Source organism: Eschrichtius robustus, chromosome 2 (assembly GCF_028021215.1).
Source record: "Eschrichtius robustus isolate mEscRob2 chromosome 2, mEscRob2.pri, whole genome shotgun sequence".
In the NCBI taxonomy this organism is placed as follows: domain Eukaryota; kingdom Metazoa; phylum Chordata; class Mammalia; order Artiodactyla; family Eschrichtiidae; genus Eschrichtius; species Eschrichtius robustus.
The window spans coordinates 182731-209770 of record NC_090825.1 but is presented as its reverse complement, the minus strand read 5'-3'; the positions used below and the strand labels follow the sequence as shown (position 1 = coordinate 209770).

Genomic DNA, 27040 nt, shown 5'->3' with positions numbered 1-27040 from the left:
GGTCCATTCTTGCACCAAGGTCATGGAAGGACTGTGATGGAGGGGAAGAACGCGCCCGACATTCTTGTTGTTCTGGACTTTTCGCCCGCCCCCGCTCGCGCATCTCAGCGTCCCTGCGCCCCGCTTCCCAGGAGCACACGAAGCCCCGCCTCCGGCATCTGACAGCGCCCGCGGCTTCCCGGCTCGGCCTGCAGGTGCGTGGCCAAGCCCAGATGTCCGCTGCTGGCCATGGTGGGCTGCTAGCGTGTCCCTCTCGGCCAGTTGACGCCACCGCCTCCGTCTGGACACCGACTGAGCCGCAGCGCACCCCGCGCAGGGAAGCCCAGCTTCATTCAGGGCGCTCCCGCCGCCTTCCAGCCTCTCAGGATTTTCAGCTCCTGATCCAATCACGCTGACTCATTTCATCCTCCTCCCCTACTTGGTTTGTGGAAGGGCCGAGCACCAAGGAAGCACCTGACACTTCCTTCCTTGGACACGAATCCATTATTCAGCGCTCTGGCTCTGTATCTGACCCGCTGTTATTCTCCAGCTGTATTGTCCTCAGTCCCTTTTCTCTCGTCTAACCACCAGAGCATATGCTGGAGAGTTCCTTAAACCCTTCAAAGAGATTAAGATACTCTGACTTTGACACTCACACAGATTATTCTTCTACAAACCTCAGCAATGTGGCTTTTTTCATGATTCACTGAATTCAAGTGTTTTCTAGTTTTATCCTCATAAAGCATTCACGTCACTCGTTAACTAATCCTTTCTACAATTTTCCACAGCTTTTTGATCTCTAGTTTCTGAAACCCATTTTTTTCTATCTCCCATCTCTGCCTTTTTTTGTTCTCTAGAAAGCTACAAAATTAGTAACTATGATTTTGCAACCCAATTTATAAGTTTTCCAGTACAGAGTGTACAGGGAAACTTCAGCAAGAAACTTCTCAGCGACTCCAGCTGGCCTTAGCTTCCCTCTCCTGACGGTGTCACAGGTTCCACCAACCCTTGATGGAGTCCAGCCTCGACTGCCACAGCCAACACCATCTGTGGGGCCCAGAAGTGCCCCGTTCTGCTTTCTGTTTAGTTCCAGGGGTAGGAAATGATTCATTCAAGGGAAGAAGCATTTACTGAATCTACCCTAGTGTTTAAATGTTACTATGTGTAATCCTCACACCAGCACCTCGTGGCAAGGTATCAAGGTCCACATTTTACTGAAGAGAAAACTATGCTGGTCTAAGGTCAAAGAGGCAAGAAGAGATTGTAGCCCAGGTCTGTCTGTACTTTTCCTGCGTCATCTCAGCGGTGGCAAGGCTGACTCTTAAAAGGGAGATTAATTTAGGAAATGAAGATTGAAACAAAAAATTCATCCCCCCTAATGTATAACCCTATATATGTACAATGAGTCTAGGATTCATCAGAGACTGGCCTGGTGCTTTCGCAACTAGGCAGCCTCAGTCACCTCAGCCCTGATGGCTAAGAAACTGAGACTCTTGAGAGGCTAATGGGAGTGCACACATGGGCCATGGCACCTGTGCTGTGCTCTAGGGCAGGGCTTAGCCTTGCAGTCCTGGCCACAGACAGCTGCCATCTACTTTGGGGGGTGGGGGGGTGGGGTGTGTGTTACCTGGCGTCCTGACACCACCTTACAAAGATGTACAGCAACAGTGGCAACCACCGTCTGTCAAGAGAAAAGGGCAGATTGTTTCCTGCCCCTGGTACTGCTGACCCAGTCATTTAAAGTATTGATGTGCTTGCCACTATCTCCTCGCCTATCTTGGGATTCAATTCCCTCCTAACCAGGTCTGTTCTAAGCTTTCCATTTATATAGTGCTTCTGGGTGGAGGAGAGGAGAAATGAACTGAAAGCCAACACTTCCCTAATATTGGGCCAGCCTTTCCTTTGGTCTAATTTCTCTGAGCTAATTGGAAAATGCCTCTTATTATCCTTAGAATTTTTCTAAACACTGGCTCTAGACATAGGGTGCCAGCACTCCTAACACTTTTCAGTCCACCCTCTTGTTCATCTGTCTTTGGCACATAGTAGGCCCTCAATGAACATGTTAAATGAATGGATGACCAAGTAGGTTATGTGCCCTGGTTCTGTCCTGTGTACACTTGTGTGCATGTGCACACACACAATCTTGTGTTATCTACCTTACCAGCTTCCCCTCGGAAGACACTTTGGCTCGTTACTTGTGTTTATTTTCTTATCAGGACCACTCTGGCATTTGCACTGGAGACTTCTCCTTTTTCAGTCACTTTCCCCTTTACAGCCTGGTGTGGAATTCCAGGCACAGGCTGACTGAGCCCTGCTCTCCCCTTCCTTTCCAACCAATACTCTTGCCAGAATTCAGATGAAAGCGAATGACCTTCCTGTTTTTTCACTCTGGCTTCTTACTGAGTAACTGTCAATTTACTGAACATAGGATGTTTCGTATAATAAGAAACTACCAAACATCTACACTACCGTTGGCCCACAGAACTTCCAATGAAGGAATTGTTCTTTATCAGCCATCCAAATGTGGCTACTGAGCACCTGAAATGGATCAAGGTGACTGGGGAATGGAATTTTAAATTTTAAGTAATTTTAATGAACTTAAATGTAAACAGCCATGTTGCTACGTCTGTTGCTATGGACAGTGCAGGTCTGAATATTTTACTGTGTATCTTACCTTTCTACTTCTTTTGATCCATATTAGAAATTATCTATATCTCTCTGGGCAGTATTCTATTTTCTTTTCTTTTTTTTTTTAAGATTTTTTTGATGTGGACCATTTTTAAAGTCTTTATTGAGCTTGTTACAACGTTGCTTCTGTTTCATGTTTTGGTTTTTTGGCTGCAGGCCATGTGGGATCCTAGCTCCCTGACCAGGGATTGAACCCGCAACCCCTGCAATAGAAGGCCAAGTTTTAACCACTGGACCACCAGGGAAGTCCCTCTGTTTTCTTTTTAACTTGACTCACATTTTTTTTTTACTTCTCTGGTTCGCCAATTCCCCTAACACACGTGGGTTCATTGAGAAACCTTGAACACACATTTTATAAAACATTTCCAGTATGAAATATTCTGCCCGGTGGTTCCTTAACTAGCGGAATTCCATAGGAACTTACATTTCCAGACTACCCACTCCCCAGTGGTTTTCTTAGTTTCCGAATATTCATGAAAATAGTTTGAAGGTTTGTTTTTGGCTCAGAAGTCGCAGACAGACATAAGGAAACCACCCCCATCCATTATTCCTTTGCAACCATCAGCCCTCCTGTTACGCTCCCTTGCTTCAGGGGTACCTGTGCTAGCTTTGAATTCCCTGTCCTAACACTTCAATGCTGCTCAAATGCCCAGGTTAACACTCCCACCTAGTTTACTAAATGCCCTGGCGTCTACTTCCTCATTATACCCACTGGCAGGGATGAAGCGGTCTGAGGCTGTCAGCAGTCTTTCTGCCAGTTATTTTCTCCTGAAAACTACCTCCTTCGTATTTGTTAGACCACATCATTCCATGCCGGTGGTTTTCAACGTGTGGTCCCTGGACATGTTAGGAATGCAAATTCTCAGGCCCAATCCCAGGACCTACTGAGTCACAAGTTCTGGGGCAGGGCTGGGAATTCTTTAACGAGGTGATGTTGATGCAGTGAAGTTTGAGAACCACCGCAACAGGATTGCAAAACGGTGATCTTGAAATTCCATCATTCCTTACTCATTCGTCTGCGGAATTCCTCTGTAAAGTTCCCTGATCAACTAGGTTATCATGAATTGCAATTTGTAGAAAAAAGGCAGGATAATCATTTCATCATTTTCCTTTAATTGTCCATTTTCAGTGTCAGGGTTAGTGCCCTAGGTACTTCCAAGAGTGACCAATAATATTTCTTGTTCGGTTACTTTTGGCTTTCTAAAACTATCATTATGAATTCAGTTTTTAATATATTCCATCTGTTTCAATCAGATATGGCCATTGTTGTTTGGATTGGTAAACATCCAAAAGCTTACCATCATACTTTCTCTGCAAAGCCGTGGGAAACAGGGACTGAGACACTGTGGTGGGAATGCAGAATGTCACAGCCCTTTTGAAGAGAACTTACCAGCATCTAACAAAACGACAAGTGCATTTGCCCTCTGACCCAGCAACCCTACTTCTAGAACTCCACTTCGAAGAAACTGGCTAAGAAAATGACTTCAGTTACTCACTGTGGCATCAACACAAATGTCCTGCCAGGGGACAAGGTACACTCAGGCGGTGGAGGAGGACCCGGCCACAGGATGAGTGATAAGGAAGGACCTCCAGGATACGCAGGCAAGGGGCAGGGCCGTCTGTCTAACACAACAGAAATACATACTTGCTTTCTGTTTTCTTAGGACACTGACTAGAAAGAAAAACAACAGTGGGTCCTGCGGAGGAGAGAGAGGAGAGCATGAGGGACGGTTAAGGAGGTGAGCTCTGAACACAACAGGCTTTGAAATCATGTCAATGCTTTACATATTTACAAACTTTAAATTTTTAAAGGCAATCCCTAAACTAGAAACATAGAATCTGAAACGAATGAACTCAATTGCCTCGGACTGGATTCTACAGAAGCCGACCCTGAGACAGGAACTTGGAAGGTGGCCCCAAGCAGCATCTGCATGGAGGTGGAAAAGGAAGAAATCCATCTGCACCCACATCAGTTTCATTTAGTATTCGGTCATTTAAATACTTCAGGACACACGTTCACATATTAAACCATTTGCTTGCTAAGAACTCGGAGGAAATGTCTGTTTTCTTCATTTGCTGTCAGGCACCAAAATTCATTTTCACTTCAACATACACTGCAACAAAACTTCTGGATTTTGATGCAACAGAATAAAAAGATAGTCACGTTTTATATTTCAGGTGAACAAATATGCCTCAGGTCAAACAGTATGATTTTAAAGGAACTGGGAAATAAACGCAAGTTTGTAACTTATGTTTCATCTAAGAACTGCGCCCAGTTTTATTATTTCTCAAGAATGAAGCAGGGATAAAGGCAAGCTGAACACTTCCTGGCTGTTGATTACTGGCAAGCTGCTGGCCTCTGGTAGGAATCTCTGTCAAGTGGCATCCTCAGTCACTCGAGGACAGTTTAAGAAGGCAGTTACAACATGAACACGTGCACGAGCTATTATACATAATTACAAGAGCTGGTAAACGCCGGCCTCCTCAGTAGGAGCGGATGGCTGGGGGGACAGTGGCGCAGTCAGCCTCGTTCAGGGTTCTGTCGATTACGGGTCTGTATTCCAGGGAGACCTAAGAAAGAAGAGTCGGTGATGCGTTAGTGCACAAAAACGTACAAACAACCCTCTTGGATGCTTTTGGAAAATCAACCATAAAAGCCGATTTGCAGACAAACAGGAACTTAAAAACAAAGGTATTCACGGGAACATTTTTCAGTAACAAACTCGGGACTGACTATGTAAATCCATGTATGGAATACAGCAATTAAAATAACACGGTACCAAATTCTCAACGCTTTAAACTAAAACTTAAACTGAAAATGCTCAAAAAGTAGGTGAAACCTTGTAATGTACTGTTATCCTTTATCCGTAAATTATGTTTGTATTTGCAGTTTTTCCTACTTCTAAGTGAACATTTACATACATACGAAACTTGAAAGAAATATTTCAAAATGATAATAAAAGATTTCTCTGGTGAGCTTATAAATGTTAATTTTCTTCATTCTTCTTGTACTTCCTACGCTTTCTAAAATGAGCATGTATTTCTTTTACAATCATAAAAAAACCCAAACACTACAAAATTAGGCTTGTATTAAGAGGATCGTCTGACTATACACTGTCAGAAAAGAGCCTACATGAAGAACTATGAAAATTGCTGTCTGCCTGCAGCACTAGGCACTCTAGAAGTATGAGGACACAGCACAGCATAACTTCTGTAAATCCAGATCGACAATTAAGACTATCCCTTAGGGAGCTCTGAAAAGCTTACACTTTACATCTTAATTATTTCTGAATCTTAATGCCGAGCAGAAAGGCCAAATGGGTGAGTTATGCTTTGCTGGGGTAAGACCGACGGGGGCCCCACTGCTCTCTCAGCTGGTGGTTTCTGGGACCCTGCCTGCCCCCTGCCCCTCCCAACTTGTTCCCTGCCCGGGGAAGCTAAGGGCTGAAGAGCATCCCCCGGGCTTCCCTGAAGCTGCGTCCAGGTGGTCCAGTCAAAGGGAAGGAGGGGAGGGGTGTCTTCCCGCCCCACCCCCATCCCTGCCCGCAGCTCTCTGTGGGCTCAGAAGCTCCGTCTCCTCCCCTACAGCGGGCCTCTGGCGCTGGCACACCCCTGCCCGGCACCAGCGCAGTGGGGGCGGCGCTTGTGAACCACCGGCCCACGCGGGGTTCCGTTTCCAGGCAGAAGCCTGACTGTGCCTTTTCCGTGGCGTCTCAGATAGGCCCACAGTCCATTTAGATCCATGCTGCTTCTCCCAGCTCACCAGATGCCGACCTGCGTAACACGAGGGGCGGCCCGCGTGCCATGGCACACGTGAGCAGAACCCGCTCCCCACGTACCTTCCCAGTCGTGACGTCCACGCAGGAGAGCGTGTGCTTCCTCCAGTGCTCCTCAAACGGCTTCTTGTGCTGCCCCTGGATGGGCTTGGCGTAATCATACTCATCAACCCGCTCCTGAGGCCACAGAAAGTAAGTTTATTTCGGAAAGTGCCGTCAACAAACATTCTACACGGCAAAACCAGAAAACATGGCAAAACATGGGAAACTCATTAAAAAGATACACGAGCCTAGTCTGACATTAATCCCCCAGATCCCACTCAACAAGGAGGCCTCCATCGTCCAAGCGGACCTCGTGCAGAGCCAGGACCTTCCCAGTCCCAGCGCGTCTCCAATTCCCACTGAAACCGCGTGCGCAGGTCTGACGTGGGAGAGCGCACGGCTGAGCACCACACGCAGAGGAAGGCCGTGAGACGCGGGGCCCCTCGGCCAGTGGCCGGTCCTCTGGACGCACCCATGGGCCCTGACTGGTGAGCCGTCAGCCCTCTGGACGTAGAGATGAGCCCCTCGCTCTGCGCTGGCCCAGCCTAGGGCCCCTCCCCTTTACTCATCCCATCTCCACCACGGCAGTCTGACAAGGGCAGGCCCCGCGCAGCACGGCTGGGCAGCAGGCCGCAGCACAGTGGGACCCAGAGCTCCGCTTCTGCATGTTCTCGCTACAACTAGCAGATGGGTGTTGGAATTAAATCGATCTTCTATGCACTTAAAAATTTATCAAATACTTTTCCTGTCTTTTTGTTCCGTACTCTTGCAGAGTTCGACTTTTTCTTTCAGCCTTTTTTTTTTTTTTTTTTTTAATTTATTTATTTATTGATTTATTTATGGCTGTGTTAGGTCTTCGTTTCTGTGCGAGGGCTTTCTCTAGTTGCGGCAAGCAGGGGCCACTCTTCATCGCGGTGCGCGGGCCTCTCTTGTGGTGGAACACAGGCTCCAGACGCGCAGGCTCAGTAGTTGTGGCTCGCGGGCCCAGTTGCTCCGCGGCATGTGGGATCTTCCCAGACCAGGGCTCGAACCCGTGTCCTCTGCATCGGCAGGCAGATTCTCAACCACTGCGCCACCAGGGAAGCCCCAGCCTTTTTTATTTAAATGTTCTAATTTTAGCAATTATATTAAATTTTTCAAAAACTTTTAAAGAGAAGCTGAATGCTGCTAAGGGATATCTTGCACGTGGTAACAGCAAGACACACAAAAGCCTCTTCAAATAAAACCCAAAACGTCCAGCTACTTGGCAGTTTCTGCGGAGTGAGGCCAGGCCTCCTGCCTGGGGCGCTGGGGCAGGGAGCAGTCCCTCACGCCGGCACCTGCGCCTCCGGGAGGGAGGGACGACCCCCCGGGTGAACGGGCTCTGCCTGCACATCTGCAGTGACGTACGTCCCGGCCGCAGGGACCAAGCACAGGCTCCGGGAGAGGCTTCCGGCCTCGGTGCACAGGACGAGCGGGCTCGCCGACCTCCTCCTCTAACCGAGCGCTCAGCACGTGGGATCCAGCTCCAGTCAGTGTCTCACGGTGGATGCAAATCCGGCTCCTCTCGCTCAGCCTCTAGCTGAGCCACCCAAGCACCACCCCGGACCAAAGCCTCTGTGTCCACCACGGGAAGGCAGCTCAGCTCCTGCTAACGTGCCCCATCCTGACCTGGACTGCCCCCCAAACAACCCCTTCCGTGAAAGCCTTAACTACCACATGCCGGGTACTCTTTTCTGCAGAATCTGCTAAGTGAGCTCTGCATAAAAACCAGTTCATTAAAACAACGGTGATCCAAGATGAGGCTCTATAATCCTTTCCCAAACCAGGGGTGGGTCTGAAACAACGAGTTACTCATCATTTCCAGTCAGTAAGTGAGCACTTCCAGGCAACAGGACCCGCTGCACACTAACCTTTGCCCTAATGAGGCTGAGAGACGCAGCAGCAGATACTGATCCAAAGCCAGAGAAAGGTCAAACTAGTACTGAACACGGTGAGAACAGAGGTACGAAGGTTATCAGAAGAGAAAAAGCATTCTTCTCAACTGGCTTGTGGGAAATGCAGAGAAAGCGCAGAGAGGTGAACGCAGAGAGCGCAGGGTCAGGGCTGAGCGGTGGCGGCAGGGGTGGGCGGGGGGCGGGGGGGGGGGGGGGGTTGGACACGAAGGCGCACCTTGAAATCCTCCCTGGCATGAGCGCCGCGAGACTCCTTCCGGGCCTCTGCTCCATAAATGGTCTGCAGGGCACAAAGCATCAGGTTCTGCAGCTCCAGGGTCTCCACCAGGTCAGTGTTCCAGACCATTCCTGGGCACACAAGGCAGCCGTCAAAGACAACAGGATCCAGCCAGTGTCCACTCAGCAAGGACAAGTTACGTCAGCGCTAAACAGGTCGGGCTGCGCCCAGAAGCAGCCCGCCCTGCAGACACCCAGCAACAACCGTGTGCAGGGGCCCGAGGAACCACTCACCCCTGTCAAACGTCTTCAGATGCTTTAGATCTCCATAGAGCTGGCTGATCTTCTCACAGCCTTCCCGTAACACGCTTCCCACACGGAACACTGCGGCATGACTTTGCATCGACTGTAATACAAAATATTTGTAAGCTTTTAATCCATGAGGAAAAGTCAGGCCAAGAACTGTTAAACCTTTAGGGTTTTTTTCCTATGCATTTCATTTTTTGTAAAATATGTATGTAAATAGAAAAACTAGGAAATTCAGACTGTGAGTCTATTACTCTGAATTTTAAAACGAAGTTTCTTTGTTTGTTTGTGAGAACTTAAAAAACCTACCCTTTAAGCAACTTCCAAACGTACAATACAGTAACATTAACTACAGTCACTATGCTGTACGTTACATCCCCAGGGCTTACTTTCATCTGGAGACTTGTACCTTCAGATGCCCTTTCTCCATGCTTCTGTTCCTTTACTCCTGCCCGCTTCCTTACCATCCTATGAGGCCTCCCCGAAGCCCAGTCTCGTTTGAAAACAGAACCACAGAACCGCAGTCCTATGAGAATGGCCATATTCACCTTTTCCCTTTTGGTGGTGTCTGTGTGGATGGCCCAATGGAACCTTTCAGGATGCAACTAAAGCAAGGGGCTTCACTCCAGAAAATGCGCCCACACAGAAATTCTTGCAAATAATTTCAAGTGGATAAAGGTCTCATTCATGGACCAAGAATCCCGGCATTAAAAGAATTTGATTGATTCCTAGCTGTTTTATTTACTTATTTATTTTATTTATCTAGAGTAGTCAACTAGTACTTTTAATTGACCTAAACCTGTGTTACCTCATGCAGTAGCCACTAACCATGTGTACCTACATTTAAACTGAAATTAAATAAAATTAACTTAGACTGGCCTCATTTCCCATGCTCCACTATCACGTCAGAAATACAGCGTTCCATCAGATGTGCTGATGCAGGTGACTATGGCTTCCGCATGCCTTCCACACTCCCCCTCCTGACCTCATTCAGGGGCATCAATGGGCCCAGTTTAAAGACATTTCCCAGAGTTGCCGTAAGTAGGTGTGATGATGGGATTATTCCTCAGCAACGAGACGTGCTGGGCTTGGGAAGCTCCCAGCTGGGAACCGAGCTTCTCGGACCTTCCACTGTCCCTCCTCCTTCAGGCTGGGACAGAAGACCAGGGCCAGAGAGGGTCTGAGGAGGGAAGCTGCACCAAACACCTAGCACGTCTGAGAGAAGGCCGAGTCCTGATGCTGCAGAGTTGCTGTGTCTGCCCTGGGCTGCCCTCTCCAGCCTTCAGTGTGGAAAGCACACCCTTTTATCTTACTCAGGCCTGAGCACGCCTCCGTGACTCAGCAACCCCAGTGCAGGGCTACCAACACAGCTGGCCTGCTCACCCAGAGCGTGTCCAGGCTCCTACCTTCTGCATGTTTAGCCGTAGTTCCGACGTTCTTATGCTTCCATTGGCAAATCTCAATTTGTCAAGATTCATGACAGATTCTTCCCCAGCATTTGGTTTAATCAAGGGAACTTTATCTCCTTTAAAAAAAACAAAAAACCCCACCAAATGTGTGTTATACCCTTTCAGGGAGTTTGGAAAATGCATGCATAACCTGAGCTAATATTCCACCTGGCCCACTCTATCCCTGAGGAAGCATCCATTGACTTGGGTAAGAGTAAAGAGTAAACAAAAAGACAAAACTTCTGGCAAAAAGTTGGTGTCCAGTAAGTAATCTCTGAATGAACAAAACAGAACCCCTCTCTTAAGGTCAAACATTAGATTTATGCAAACAAACCTTGCACCGCTACTCTGTGAGGGAAAAACACTTCATCCTCAGCCGTTCTCATTCTGCCCAGCCCCGTTCTGGTTCTCAGACCTTGCGGGGGTGGTGGGCGGGGTGCCTGGCTGGACGTATTTAACAGCCTCCTGCTGACCCTGGCCCTGCACCCTCTTACGTTAACCTCAAGATTTTCTGTTCTTGCCTTTCTAAAAAGATAAACGCGTTAAGGGTGTTTAAGCTGTTTTGGGATGACATGTTTTTAAATATATTTTCTGGAGAAGGTAACACACACAGGTGTGAAATACAGAAGACAAAGGCCTGCAGCCACTCTCTCTCTCCAAGGCGAGACCTGCCCAAGCTCTTCTAGGCAGGCGATTTTGCTAGCTTTTGTTTTCAATGCTTTAAAAAACGATCATTCCGGAAAACGGCGTTTTATCCTTAGGTGCACCATTCTACAAATTTTAACACACAGACTCCTGTAACTATCATGATCAGACGATAGAATTTAAGCATTTTAACGTTTAAAATAGTCATACTTTGGGGAAAGTAGTGGGGCAAACACTTTTCCTCTCCTTTTGTCTTTAAAAACTAAAGCGTAACGAAAGTGTGATACCACTTTTAGTGCAGTTTGCTGGTTCTGACAAGCAGAGCTGCGTCAGCCCCACCGCAAGTGGACCCAGGCCCTGGTGACCACCCACCGTCTCCTGCCCCAGCTTCCCTTCTCCAGATGCCACACAAAAAAATCGCACACATGTGGCCTCTTGCGTCTGGATCACACAGCCTGACAAAGATCCACCCGCGCTGCGCACGAGTGGGCAGTCTGTTCCTTTTTAATGCTGAGTTCCAGAGGTTTTAAACGCGTGCATGGATCCTTCAGATAGAAAAGTATTCTCAAAAAACTTCCTTTTTCTCGCTGTCAAAGAAAGGGAACCTCAAATTTTCTGCTTTGCTCTGAGGGATTGCTACTGGGCTCCGGCTACAGCAAAATGAGCACTAGAGCTGTTGTGGGACTAGCACATGTATCTTTTCCTCGACAGATGATTTTAAGTTACCACAAAAGAAAATCACTGATGGAAATCCATTCTCTCATTGCGGGGAAGAGAGCTGTGACCCAGTCTTCTATTTTGTTTGCATTAACTCCTCCCTTTCTCCCTTAACAGATTTAGTTACAGTTTGTTTTTAGTATTTTATTAATTTTCTCTAAGTACCAAAAAATTACACGTTCATTTATACCTGCCATTTAAAACATTTCCTTGGAGATAATTCATACCAGACAAGTAATATGTGATAAAACCCTATAAAATAACACTTTCCCAATAGTGATTTTTCTGAGAACATAATGACTGCAAAAAAACCTGACTAAAGTTACTCTTCTAACTGCCCCACCTACCCTGTGTCTAGCCTCTGGTCTATCACCATAAAAATCTCTGACCTGCTGTTTCCTCACTTCCAGGGAGAGAAAGCCAGACCCCCGCTCTATGACCGCGAAGCAAAGCATCCTGCAGCAGCCAGACTGCTGGAAGGAGTGCGTACCGGGTCTGCAGGACTCTGCGATGCTCAGGGCGCACGCCCGGCCGAAGACGACCAGGTCCAGGAGCGAGTTTGCCCCCAGTCGGTTGGCACCGTGCACTGAGGCGCAGGCAGCCTCCCCACATGCGTACAGGCCGGGCACGATCTGATCCTGGCCGTCCACGTGCTTCAGAACCTGGGGAAGAAGACTAAGATTACGGAGCGCGGTCTGCTCAGCCCCCCTTCCCTATAGCGGGGGGTCAGAAAAAGGAGAAAAGGTAAAAACTGGACCTACACCACCTACAGGGAACCCCCTCAGACACTGCCCAGCCTCCTTCCCCGGCCCCCGTGCCGAGGTCAAAGGACCCCAGTCCCACTCCTCACACCCAGTAGCACCTCACCCACCTCCTGACGTGCCACTGCACACCCACTCCGACGGTGGGCTCAAAGCAGGGGAGCATGGTGGGCGGAGGGCATTAAACGGGGAGGTGGGGGACTGGAGTCCTAAATCAGACTCTTACAACAGTTCCACCCACCTGCCCGAGGAGGGACTAAAGTCAGGTGACTAAAAAGCTCTTTGTGAGCCGCAAACCATCCAAAGGTATTAACTGTAAAGAACACACAGGTTACAATTTATAACATACAACCATGTAGGAAAAACTGCAGTTTGACCTCATGTCTGTGACTGTTTACTAAGAAGGCATGAATCGGTTATCAGCGGTTACTTGAGGCGTGAACGCAGAAACCGGAGTCAAGCCAAGGCCCCTGCCCTGCCTACCAGACTGCCCAGGACTTCTGAGGGAGGCCCTGTGCAAGGGGCCTGCGGTGGCACGGCACGGCTCGGCACCATCACCTGCCCCTTGTAGTTGGTGGGGATGCCGCCCATGTTGTAGTGCACGGTGGGAAGCACGGGAATCGGCTCCTTGGTGACGTCCACACCCGCGAAGATCATGGCTGTCTCTGAGATGCCAGGCAGGCGCATAGCCAGCTGTTCAGGCGGGAGGTGGTGCAGCTGCAGGTACACGTGATCCTTCTCAGGGCCACAGCCTCTGGTGAAAAAGGACATCGCGCCATAAGGTCGAGAACAGCAATCCGGAAACCGTGAGGTCACAAAATCCTTGCAGCGCCTGAGGTTCCACATGCTTTGATCCTGGAGGAAAGGTTCCCTTCATTAAGGCCACCTTTTCATGGCGTCTCTTCTCAGCACCCACCATGTGCCAGGGTAGACACCAGGTGGTGGGATGCAGCCACAAACACGACGGAAGCCCTGCCCTCGCCGGGCTCCCCCCTGAGGGTCGGGAGGTCACAACTTGCCACATTCTCCTTGGTGAATGCATTACAGGGGCCTTTCACACCAGATGCTCCAAAGAACCACCTGATTTCTCATTTCTGTGTGCGAACGTGACGCCTCCAGAGGCCACGCCCCCAGATATTTAACCAGTGTCACCACAGCGGGCACGAAGTCAGGCACTGAGGCCTCACGCTGCTTCACTGAAGAACAAACCACCCACCCACCCTGAGGGCCCCAAGCACCCGGGAGTGCAAACAGCATACCAGCGGAAGCTCGCGCACTGAATTCAGGACAGGGGTGTGTCTTCTCCCCCATACTGTCTGCTTCTGTCACACACTCACTCACACACACACAAACCATCTGAGACGGACTTGCAGCTAACTGGCTAAACTTCTCAAATGCAGAGATCCTAAACTGACAGACAACAGTCAGAGGTAACTGCACGTAGGCCTCCGGGGTGGGCGGGGTGCTGACACTCGACACAGAAGCCCCCCAGCCCGTGCCGAAATGCAGACACAAACCACAGCCACCGGAGGGGCGGGGCGCGCAGACATGCGCAGACCCCTCTGGGGACAAGCACACAGACCTTCCTTCACGGATCTCCAGGGTCATGGAGCGGGAGACGACGTCCCTGGACGCCAGGTCCTTCGCGACAGGAGCATAGCGCTCCATGAACCGCTCGCCTTGACTGTTGACGAGGATGCCTCCCTCTCCACGGCACCCTTCCGTGATGAGACAGCCAGCACCGTATATGCCTGCAAACAACGAGCTCATTAAACACGTATAACCTGAGGGCCGCTGGGCCGACATCTCAAATGCAGATGTTTTTCCCCAGATACTTCGGGAGGAGACAGAAAGGGTGTGCAAAGCGCACCACACGCACGAGGAAGTGTGAGAGAGGAAAAGTTAGGGCACAGCACGCTGCCGCGGTATGAAGAAAAGCAATGACCAAGCTGCAGAGCAGAGAGGCCGGCTGCGTGGACGACGCAGCTCTGCTCAATACTCCGATTACAGCTGAGCTTTAAACTCTCAACGTGACAAAGTTTATGTTAAATGTCTCGGTTTTAATTGTTACTAAAACCTTATCAGGTTTTAATTGTTGAACGTCCTTTTGCACCATGAAATTGCGTTGGCTCCCGTAGGTACAGAAACCAGCTTGGAAATCTGGCATATCAAGTAACCAAACAACAATACGGCAATGATCACTAGAGCCGATACTTAGGTTGCACCCGCTGTGTACAACTCTAAGTCTCACCACAACCCTGTGGGATGGTCCCCCTCTTCCGAGACAAGCCCACCAATACGATGCTGGGAGACGCAGAGCCCAAATCCAAATCTGGCAACGGGAGAGGCAAAGGGAGAGGGGAGCTGCGCCCTGATCTCAACTGTCCCTCTACGTAACGAGGACAAGGATGCCCAGCCTTGGGTGTTACACGTCCATCAGCGTAGTTTGAAGGCTGTCACTTTTATTAGTGCACCAAAGGGTTACCGTGCCTTTAAAACAAGATGTAAATTCCTGTATCTCATCTTTCAGTTTTCCTAGTTTCAGTGGCCATGTCTTCTGGTGGTTTATTTCTCATACATTGAAAAGGAAGCAAAGGAAATGGAGCTCTAACTATAGAGGGAATTCAGAAGTCTCAGACATTTTACTGGTTAAAAATAGCAACAAGACTACCACCTAATACTTTTTTTTACTCCTCATCCCTGCCCGGGTCAGAAAGGACATACTGGCAGAGCAAAGAGAAAAAACAGGCCCTGGTCTTTAGTACTGTGGCAGCTCCCCAGCTGACAGATCAGTCACCAACCCAGAAACAAAGTTCAGGATGGATTCGCCAACTCCCCTCCCAGGCCCCCTCCCACGTTCGTGCACTCATCACCCTCCCCTGTGGACATCTCAGGGCCCCGCCTGCGGGGCTCTGTCACTGGGGCAGCCTGCCATCTGTCTGTGCCACTTCTCCACTCAAGTGCATTCCCTCTGGCTCTACTGACTGAGGCCCTACCGTGTGCCGGGCGCTGCGAAGGCAGCGGTAAATGAGACAGACCTGCCCCCGCCTCCCGGGGGGAGCTGACACCCTAGTCGAGGAGAGGGGCGCCGAACAATCACTGCTTCACGTCTGGCTAAGTGCGCCGAGACAAGGCATCGAAGTAAGACGCTGGCCTCCACTGCCTTGGGGGACATAGGGAAGAACCTCCTCGGGGAAGTCACGAGTTAGGATGTGAGATACGAGAAAGCAGGTGCACGTAACTGCAGAGGAGCCTTCCCACAGGTACCGAGCACCCGAAAGGCACAAAGAGCCTGATGCCATCCTACCTGTGGGGTGGAACTGAACAAACTCCAGGTCCTGGCAGGGAAGGCCTGCCCTGGTGATCATGGCAGTGCCGTCCCCGGTGCTGGTGTGGGCGGAGGTGCAGCTGAAGTAGGTGCGCCCGTAGCCTCTGGAAAACAGACAGGCCGGCAGAGAGGTGACTGCACAAGCGTCCCATCAGGTCCTCCTTTCTAATGGACTCGAGTGGACCACGCAGCCCAGGCAGCACCTCTGTGGGCGCATGTGCACACGTTGCCCTGGGCAACTGGGACGGTGGCCTCGGGGGCAGAGAAGGCGCTCTCGCTTGTACCTTAGGGCACTTCTGTGCTAGGTAACTGATTTCCCTGATAAAAATGTATAAAATAATAAAATCTAAAAACATTTATGGATGCACTTCTTAAAACGGTTAAAATAACAGACTGACAGTATATAAGATGGAATTTACTTATTTTCCTCCCGTGAACAAACAGCACTCTCCTACCCCAGAAATCAGCATAAACACAGCAACCCTCAAAGCAAACGCTACTCCAGACAGCATCAGACTCTCCAGGCCTCCGCCTCCTCAAGGGTCCTCCCAGCCACGAACTGCTGACACTTTCTTGCCACCGTGAGGCAGGTGCTGGTGTCGCCCCTCAGGCCCCCAAAGCTACCCCTTGCCGGGTGAAGTCACAGCCCGCGCCTCAGCCGTTACTGCACGACACCCCTATTCTCATTAGAATACATAAACTCAGCTTGCCTGCAGAGAAGTTGGACACGACAAAACGAGACTCTTACCCAGTGGCTACAACAGTGTTCTTCGCTCTGATGCGGTGGATGGACCCGTCTTCTATGCACAGAGCAATAACGCCTCGACACTCCCCGTCCTCCATCAGGAGGTCCAAGGCAAAATACTCCACAAAATAGCTGGTATCGTAGCGCAGAGACTGAAAAAGAGAGGAAGACCATCAAAAAAAGGGATCCTGCGTTTGCAATTGCACTGTTAAAGCTAACAGATTGGAGACCTTGATCTGGCGTGGGGCACAGGGGTCAGGCGGACCCTAGCGGAACACTGGGCTGGAAAAGGAGCCACAGACTTCAACCCACGGATGACAGCGCTGATGCCGTCGTGTGACAACTCAGCTGTACAAACAACGCACCCCAGAAGAGGACGCCATACGCGGGACACACCGCTCAGCTCTACACAGCCCGGGAGGCGCCAAAGAGGCAACGCTGGCCTCCGCTCAGGGCTGCTGCAAGAGCCGCGCCCGCGGACCACGGGGTCCCGACTTCCACCAGGGCGTACCACACGGCGTCTGCCGCCACACGGCCACTTAGTCCAAGTAAAACAAAACGCTCAGCGCGTCTGTAATGATTACCGATTGAATTTCTTAGAACAGATACTTTCAAATTAACAGCGAGCAAGTTACTCTGCTGCTCCGAAAGCGACCCCCGGGCGGAGAGGCTGGCACGCTGACCTGTCCCCGGGGTGGCCTGCTTCCCCCGTCGCCACACGCCTGGCCTGGCCGCCTCCCACCACCCCGTGCACCCAGGGCACCTCACCCTTCCATACAAAGTGTGCAGCAGCGAGTGGCCAGTGCGGTCGGCCACGCAGCAGCAGCGATGGGCCTGCCCGCCTTTCCCAAACTGGAGGCTCTGTCCACCAAAGGCACGCTGGTAGATCTTCCCACCTTCAGTTCTGCTAAATGGCATGCCGTAATTCTCCAGCTGAGAAACAGAAAAACACCTAGTACCTTAAAGGGACCAAGACGCTCATGGCTAACTCACACTAGAACCTCAACACAAACCTGAAGCCCAGAACACACACGTTCTACGGAGAGCTCGGCAGCGGCAGAGGCGCTCTCCCGTTAGAGCAGCTCGCTGCCCACCTGCCGGCCGACCACTCCCACCACGCCCCTCCTGCACGAGACGGCCGGCAGGGACGTTACCTCCACCGCTGAGGCCGGCAGGGTCGTTACCTCCACCACCGGCCGGCAGGGACCGGCAGGGACGTTACCTCCACCGCCGAGGCCGGCGGGGTCGTTACCTCCACCGCCGAGGCCGGCGGGGACGTTACCTCCACCACCGGCCAGCAGGGTCGTTACCTCCACCACCGAGGCCGGGGCCTGCTCCGTCATGTAGTGGATGGCATCCTGGTCCCCCAGCCAGTCGGAGCCCTTCACCGTGTCGTAGAAGTGCCACCTCCAGTTGTCCTCCTCCATGTTCCCCAGGGCGGCGTTGATCCCTCCCTGAAACGCCAGCAGCCCCGTGAGCTACCGCAGGCTCGCCTCCCCACTGCCTCCCGCCCGCAGCCAGATTCGGAAAAAGCCAGCTACTCGTGGGAGACGGTCAGTGAGCGACCTCACCGTCCGGCAGACTCCTAAGGGCATCTCCTCCCCCTGCGACCTAGAGACAGGGCCCAGTTATGGAATCGCCCAGCCTCAGGCGCCTCACCCATGAGAGGGACACGGAGCCCAACCCCTCGGGGCGTCATCTGGAGGGTCGGCCGAGGCTCCTCAGATGAGGCTTCTTCCTGACCAAGCCCAGCATGTAAAAGGGATTCAAATCTAATAGCTTCACGACAAACGTTCCCAATGGTACTGGAATGCACGCGTTAAAGGCAGAAGCGCTTCCTGCCTAGGGCTCAGAGCCCCAGCCTGCCCCTCAGAGTCACAGAAATCACAGTACAGGGACAAACATTAACACCCGTCCACCCTCCCCCCCCCCAACCCAAATTACAACTGCACATCTCTTCAGATAATCTTTCTCACAAGGCACGTTCCCTAACTTCCCTTTCTCCCAACTGTCATTCAGTCGTAACTTTTGAGTCAAGCACTCTCATTGGAATTTCTTCTCCAGTTGTTGCTGCTGCGCCTCGGTTTCATGTTATGTTTGGCTACCACTAAACGAGTCACTAGCACAGAGCAAGGAACCTTGGACAGACACGCACCACGAGTCACCACGTTCCTTCCTTCCTCCCTCCTCCATCCCCTCCAGTCGTAAACCCAAACACAATCCTGATAAAAAATGTTAAGTACCAGGGCAGCAGAATGTAGAAAGCTGGTTTAAAATAATGCAGAAACAAAACTGCCTTCCAAAGGGGTTATATAAATTTATATCCTCACCAGCAATGTAAAAAAATGTGTTTCCCCATAGCCTTGCCAACAGAGTTTTGTCAAACTTGGAGTTTTGCTAATCTAGTAAGTAAAAAATAATATCTCAATAAATAAATAAATAATACAAAAACACGTGGCCCAGTGCATGCAAAAATGCTGTTATCCTTCCCCCAATTAAACCTTCTTTTCTCGAGAACCAGCATTCAAGTTAAGCTACCCTTTTCTCATTCTTTTTATTGTATTACTATTGCACTACCTGAAAACCGTATTTTTTGCAATACCGTTCAAAATTATCTGCTTATATCTATTCTTGCTTTTAGACAATGAATTATCCAAGGATATTTATTACTCATTCTTCAGTTTAAAAAGCATAGCTTTCGAACACAGTATCTAGGCAGTTTAGTGCGTAAAGAATGTGGCTGGACCCTGAATATAGCTGTTCCAGATGTAACGGTGATGGGAGCTCTTATTGCTTCGTAGAAAGTCACCACATCCTCTGTTGTCTCAATGAGGAAATGTGTTCAAATACCAGAAAAGACGGTCAAATGTGACTGTAGAATACTACCTGTATACCAGCTGGGCACTACCTACAGTGTGCCTAGAGTGAAAAAACAAAATAATAAAGTCACATGATTTTCCACCTTACTTTTTCTTCTTCCCTAAATTCAGAGCATTAAGGCCATTGTTTTCTGTGCTGCAGCTTCACACCATCATCAGAGCTCGTCACCACCACTCGAGGTCTGCCCTGAGGTTCCGGCAGATACAGAGCAAGCCCACAACAAGCTTGTTCACATCGGGTAAGTGCAGTGAAGGAGATCACACCATGACGGAGGCGGGCACGAGGGGGCAGGACCAGAGCAGAAACAGGAGTGACAACGAGGCTCCAGGCAGTGGGGCGGGGGCAGGGCGGGCAGAGCCCTCCTGGCGAGTAAGCGCCAAGAGCAGAGGGAGCCCGGTGGGGGGCGGCCCGCGGCGGAGCGCCGGGGCTGCGCAGTGCCTTGCAAGCACCCAAAGGACGGAGAGAGCCCTTTCTCATACCTGGGCTGCGACAGTGTGTGACCTGGTGGGAAAGAGCTTTGTGACGCAGGCCGTGTTAAACCCTGCTTCAGAAAGGCCAAATGCAGCTCGCAGGCCTGCCCCTCCGGCGCCGACCACCACTGCATCGAATTCATGATCCACTACTGGGTACTGCGTAGAAATCTGGAAAAGAAAAGTCCCCCTGTCAATCACTGGTTCAACTAGGCCAGACCCTGAGGCTGTGGTTACGGTGAAAGAGAGTCATTGCCACGCCCAGAGGGCCTCCATCCTGTGCTGGGACTGCACGCCAGGTACAATGCAGTAGTCACAGCAGACGTGGTGGGCTCACCCTCGAACTGAAAGGGGCCGGCAAACAGCTCTCATCAATAGCAGAGCACCTATCCCACGGAGCTAGGGCACCCACCCCATTAGTTGAAAGGCCGAAAACTCAAAGTAGGGGACCACAGATGCAGAGGAAAGCAACACCACAAATCAAAATACCAGTTCTAACTACGGTTTTTCTTTGCAATTATCATTTTTACTTATCTTCTCTTTTTACATTTATACCCATATACATATACAAATCTAAGCTTACAACATAGTATAGATCATGATTTGAAGCTTCTCATGAAATCACTGCAATGTTGTTTCATTTAGATAAGGACAGTCCATTCACCTGAGTGACCATCCAGGAACCAAGGACACAAGTCTATTCCAGGTCCATATGGTATTTACGACTGAGAAAGTGCCAACAAGCATTCAGTAACTACTGTGAGCTTATGAGACAGAAACTTAGAAGCAAATTCAGTTTCTCCCACAGAGAGGAGAAGGGCCTCGTAAACACAAAGGAGCCCAAGCCGCCACACAGCCCTCCGCCGAGCAGGGCGTCTGTCACCGTCCACTCCAGTAAATACTGTTCATCTGACGTTTGTATTTTATTATGTTTTTCTTAAAGTTTAATCTGGCTTATAGATATTTAAGAGCTACAAACAAAAAAATGTTAATATCTAGGCTTATATTTGTATTATAGTTAAGTATTATTGTACTAGAAATAATGAGCATGCATTAGAATGAAAATTTTTAAAGTAAAACCTGTGCTACTCAAATACATTAAAAACTGGTATAGAACCCTACTCCATTAAGTCAAAAAAATCACCTATAACAAAGTCATGAACTTACTGCATCTGAAACTTTAGCGGACGACCTCTTACTGCTGTCAACGGTGAAGTGAAAACTGCGGGCTCCTGTCTGCAATGCTGCTGGCCGCTGCTGAAACACAGATGGGGCACTAAGTGTCTTCACGGAACAGGGGAATTGTAATTCAAACTTCCCTTCTAAGTCGTCAACCTTCTTATGTACCCAGGTGCTCCCCCTTTTTTAAAAAAAATTAATTAATTTATTTATTTTTGGCTGCATTGCTGCGCGCGGGCTTTCTCTAGTTGTGGTGAGCAGGGGCTACTCTTCGTTGCGGTGCGCGGGCTTCTCACGGTGGTGGCTTCTCTTGTTGTGGAGCACAGGCTCTAGGCCTGCAGGCTTCAGCAGCTGTGACACATGGGCTTCAGTAGTTGTGGCTCGCGGGCTCTAGGATGCAGGCTCAGTAGTTGTGGTGCACAGGCTTAGCTGTTCCACGGCACGTGGGCTCTTCCCAGACCAGGGATCGAACCCGTGTCCCCTGTATTGGCAGGCGGATTCTTACCCACTGTGCCACCAGGGAAGCCCGCTGGTACTCCCTTTCACCCAGAAGCCTTACCTGGAACCCTCCACTTTACCCTGAAGGATAAGGCAAGGGCTAGGGACCCAGGGCAGGCCCAGGAGGCGAGGAATTGGCACCCCAGCACAGGCCCTTCTGGGTGAAGTCTGTTTCCAGACAGGACACTGACTCAGGAAATGACAAAAGGCACACTTTCACATTAACTTCTTAATTTATGGTACGTAGTGGAGAATGGAGAAGACATCTGTGTTGCCTAAGTGACAGTTTTGCAAAGAATGTAGTGCTTTTCCAGGATCCATCCCAGCCCTCTTCATACTGGAGCTCCCCTATGAGGTTCTGCGGTTCACTGGAAGAGGCGCGAGGCAGTGCATTGGGAGTGGGTGCTCCAGAGCAGGCTGCCACTGGGTGTGGTAATATCCCTTCCCTGAACACGTGAAGATTCAGGCCCAGAGATGCCCCTGGTCCTGCTTCGCCTCTCCCCACAGCTGCACTAGGCTCAGCCCCACCCCTTTATCTGTCACACTCCACGTGCTGCCCCCTCTGCTAGGACACCTGTCCCTGGCCAGCCTCTACAGCTACAAGTCTCAGCTCAAATGTCCCATCCTATAACCATTTACCCAAGAAAATGGTATTAATGAAATCACAGCCCAGCATGAGAGGCAACCTTCTTCATAGGCTAGCAATGGTCAGCAATTTAGGGAATAAGTTTTTCCATTCTGCTGACTGCATTTTACTAGACCACTGATAGAACAGTCTTAGAAATATCTTGAAGAACAGTTTTGGGAAATAAGTACATTTCAACGATGACAAAAGGGATGCCTTCAAGTATTCTGCAACTGGAAGAGATGTTTCAATTCTGAGGGGAAAAGAAATTACGCTATGGGACAAACAAGTGGGGATTACAGGGAGGAGAATTACCAAATACAAAATGAACTCCAACTGAGCTGTTTGAAACTGGACAGACTTCCCTGTAAGTGAGGGACTCAGGCCGGGGCTGGATGACCTGACCGACTGCTCGCGAGGAGCGTCAGAGATGGCTCCCTCTGACTCTGAGACTGAGTGGCAGCAGACACAAGTATTGAGTTTATTTTAATAGCTCCAATTAAAAAGTAGTTTCCTGGGTTTTTAAGTAGATCTGAACTGATAAGAGTGATACGCCTGAATTCTCCATTTGCCATGTTAAGTACGTCTGTTTTTATTGACAAAACCACTCTTTCAGATATGAACTAAAAAAACAAGTATTTTTCAGCTGTATTATAATTTTTAAATGGCAAAATCATATTTTAACAAAAAACTAAGTCACTGAAAGAATTCTAGCACAAACGTTCTTGAAAATTTCATAAAGTATAATATAAATACAGCTAATAGCACCAGTAAGAACAGTACATTTTGTGATGCCAAACTAAAATTAAAATAGAAACTGTGAGATTCCCTAAGTATTTACTTCTTCTTTCTAGGATGTTCACACACACACCCCACCCCACCCCCCCAGACGTACACGGTTAGCTTAAAAAGCAGTAGCTACCGTAATGAAATCTTTAACAAATTATCATATTATCTCTCTGTGGAAAACAGTAACATTATTTTTTGTATCTAAATCCAATTTGGGGAGTGATTTTAGAATTTGGAGAGTCCAATTTTAATCCAATTTCTGTCTTTAGATAAAACTCGTATTATGTCAGTTATTAATCTAACGTTTTTTGAAGAGAAATTATCAAACATTTCCCAAGAGGGTAACGAAAAGAATGCAGAAATCTACCTAAGGTAGAATTAAAAGAACACAGAGCTCTTAATAGCATAAAAGTACAGGTGACTGAATGAGGAGGAAAAGGAGAGAAAATGTGAGAAGGGTAGAGATCCTGATGCCCTCCATCCAGCAAAGTGGTGCTGGGGGCGGTCCTCATCTAACAAAATACACCTGTGAATCATGAACAAGAAACCAATTTGTAAGCACAAGCTACACAAGTACAAAAGTAGGCAACAAAGGATCTGAAGTGGTTGCATAATTATATTGGGAGAACTGAGGATGTGGGTAGCAGGATGGTTTAAGTGAACTAAACCCTCATTTACCAGCAAAAATCAATGTCCAAACTGGACAAAAATGCACCTGCATATCAGCTAGAGAAATGGAGGTAAAGAGCAGGGGCCAATACCAAAAACAATTCCAAACTGATTCCACTGGGGAAAAGGTCTGGGGAAGGAGGCGGTCTTATTCCCGTTCACTTATAAGGACTTCTGTACTGACATTGTTTTTTCCAACTACGTGAAATTATTTTCACTAAAAATTTAAAGGTTTTTAAAACAGGGATGTTTAAAATACCATTCACATGATTACCAAGGGCAGGCTGTGAGCTGTGGGCCTGGCATGGAGGAGCGCCACACAAGGCTTTCACAGGTTACCTCACAGAACCCTCATTAACCCCACAGAGAAACCGAGTCTCTCCAGGATGCAGGAGGTCTGGACTGGGTCTGCCTGGCTGGCTCCAAATCCTGTACTGTCCCCACCATCTAGGGACCCTTGGGAAAAATCTCTGGGACTCCAAACTAAGATGAATATCCAGGTTGTACGCCAAAACTGAGCCACAACTTTTCAAGTGAACCAGGAAAAACATGACACGGAATGCAGAACTGAAAGCCAGTGGCATTATAATCGTCCCAAGAAACAAAACGTTACTACAGTGGCCTAAATAATGTAAATCTAGATACACCATTAAAACATACTCAGAATGATACATTCAAAGAGAAGAAGTTGACTTATTCTAGAACAATATCTTGTTGAAAATTGAAAAATCTCATCTGAAGTGAGAAGTTAAGCAACTATTTAAAGTTCTTGGTTTTACTTTCCCTTTCGATTTAACTATCAATACTTTGGAACAGTTTGTAAATTCTGTCAGTGCACTGGGACAACGGAAAAGGAAACAAAGGCAAAATAGGTTTGATAATTTTGTAACTTGAAAGCAGCTGTAAATATGACTTGGAAACACCACAGAACTGAACAAAATGAGATAAAGAAAAATTCTGTGGACTTTATTCAAATTATCCTCATCAAGGACGCTTTATGAACATTCCTCAGCTGGAGATCACCAATTTCTTTTTTTTTTTTTTTAATTTATTTATTGATTGATTTTTGGCTGTGTTGGGTCTTCGTTTCTGTGCGAGGGCTTTCTCTAGTTGCAGCGAGCGGGGGCCACTCTTCATCGCGGTGCGCGGGCCTCTCACTATCGCGGCCTCTCGTTGCGGAGCACAGGCTCCAGGCGCGCAGGCTCAGTAGTTGTGGCTCACAGGCCTAGTTGCTCCGCGGCATGTGGGATCTTCCCAGACCAGGGCTCGAACCCGTGTCCCCTGCATTGGCAGGCAGATTCTCAACCACTACGCCACCAGGGAAGCCCCTTTCTTTTTTTGTTCTGCTAATTTGATGCTTTTGTTCTTGCCAATCTGAAACTCCAGTACACAGCTTGTGGACAGATTAATTTCCACAGACGGAAATAATTTCCAAAGCTATCTACATCAGAATAAAAACCTTTAGAAGCCCAAGACCATCTTCGGTAGACCTAACCTGTGGTTCAACTTTGCTAACTCTACCTTGCCATCATGTTCACAACCACCTGCAAATGGGACCGTGGTGAAGATTCAAGGAGACAGTGGAGCCCAGTGCTGGCAGCCAACAGTGGGTTCAACCGAGATCACTTCCAATCAAGCCAATAGGAAAGGAGAGGTTTATGCTCCAACTTGTGGTGCGCCGAACTTCACTTTTACTTTCAGCTAAAAGCTCACAGCTGAATTCCTCCCAGCCCAGCTTGAGGAAAGGACAGCAATATTTTCATAAAATGGCAAAGGGCGAGTGGTAGGTGAAGGGTGTCTGCAGGATGGAAAAAGGAACTCCCCGCTCCAGTCTGGTCTGAAGACAGACGTGTCAGCTCTTCTCCAATCACCACCACATACCAAATCTGTCATCTCACCTAACGATAAGGGCCCACTCAGAAGTTTGCTCAAGCTTCGTTGACTAAAACTACCCCACTGACCATGGACTTCATTTCCTGCTTGTGTGTGTGACCCCCTGCTATAACTGTGTCTTAGAGCCCAAGATTTGGGGGCTGGGGGAACCTCTGCTCAGTAAGAACCAGCAACACATGAAAGCATTTAAAATGCTTTCTGGTGTTGGTAGGTTGTCCGACTAAACCACCTCACATTTAACTTTTTTTTTTTTTAGAAACATCTTGCCTGAGTTAGAATTCAAGCTTCTTCTTTTTTTTTTTTTTTTTTTTTCAGTTTAATTTTTATTTATTTATTCATGGCTGTGTTGGGTCTTCGTTTCCGTGCGAGGGCTTTCTCTAGTTGCGGCAAGCAGGTGCCACTCTTCATCGCGGTGCGCGGGCCTCTCACTATCGCGGCCTCTCTTGTTGCGGAGCACAGGCTCCAGACGCGCAGGCTCAGTAACTGTGGCTCACGGGCCTAATTGCTCCGCGGCATGTGGGATCTTCCCAGACCAGGGCTCGAACCCGTGTCCCCTGAACTGGCAGGCAGATTCTCAACCACTGCGCCACCAGGGAAGCCCCTAACATTAACTTTTAATTCCTGTATTTTAAAAAGAAGAAAATTGTGGGTATAATTACAGGCAGAAATCAAGTCAACATTGTTGAAAGCCTTGGTTCCCACTGGGACCTTTACTTTGTAATTAAATTACTAACTAGGAGGCTCGAGGAGTTCATGTAAAAGAACCAAATAACTAAGTCCTCTAAATTCAGTGCTTCAATAAAACCCCCCAAAATCGACTCTGAAGGCCTCACTGTCAGGAGTGCAGGGGACAAGGTCCAGCAGCCAGGCCGCGGGAAAGCACATCCCGGACCGACCCGAGTGGGGCTAGCGGGACTCCGCAGGGAACGCCCAGAAGGACACCCGCCCCGCGTCCGCCCCAGTGGCTTTGCGGTCAGTGCTTGGGGGCCACCGCACAACCCCCAGAAGCAAGGCCGAGCCTAGTGCCAGGGCTCCGCTCGGATCCCACCAGCCCGGTTCCACCGCGATCAGGCCGCCCCGGGCCCGTCCCGCCGTGTGACCTTGGGCGGCCGCGTCCTGGAGCGCGTGCCCGGAGCTGAGCGGGCTGCCTCGACCGTCGCCCCGGGCTCCTGACCGGGCCCCGGGAGGAGAGGGGTCCCGGGCGGCCCGCAGCGTCGTGACCTTCACCGCGCCGCAACCCGCCCAGCTGGGACAGAATCCGGCAGGCCCTCCCCAGCCCGTCCCGCCTCGGGGTCGGGGGCGCGGGACCCAGCGTCCGCCCTGCCCCACCCGCGGCGCCAACTCACCGCCCAGTTCAGCGCTAGGCGCCGGGCGCGCAGCAGCCGCGACACAACCCCGATCCCCGACATGTCTGCCCTCCGCCGCCGTCCCGCCAGTCCCCGCGCAGACCGC

General features: G+C 49.5%; 1 protein-coding gene across 2 annotated transcripts; it reads right to left on the bottom strand.

The window, feature by feature from the left end:
- Window positions 1–3759: 3759 nt before the first annotated feature.
- On the bottom strand, window positions 3760–27025 carry SDHA (succinate dehydrogenase complex flavoprotein subunit A). 2 transcript variants are annotated; one of them, XM_068535088.1, is made up of 15 exons: window positions 26935–27025; window positions 21103–21192; window positions 19945–20106; window positions 17896–18039; window positions 17354–17518; window positions 16589–16737; window positions 15820–15944; window positions 14095–14263; window positions 13071–13266; window positions 12242–12413; window positions 10348–10466; window positions 8930–9041; window positions 8637–8767; window positions 6507–6620; window positions 3760–5238 (listed from the first exon to the last, which is right to left on the bottom strand). In XM_068535088.1, exons 1-15 carry the CDS (start codon window positions 26995–26997, stop codon window positions 5152–5154), a joined length of 1998 nt encoding a protein of 665 aa, XP_068391189.1. In that variant the 5' UTR covers window positions 26998–27025; the 3' UTR covers window positions 3760–5151. The 2 variants fall into 2 exon arrangements, with proteins under 2 accessions (XP_068391189.1, XP_068391190.1); XM_068535089.1 differs by having other exon boundaries at window positions 21103–21189; window positions 26935–27024.
- Window positions 27026–27040: the final 15 nt, after the last annotated feature.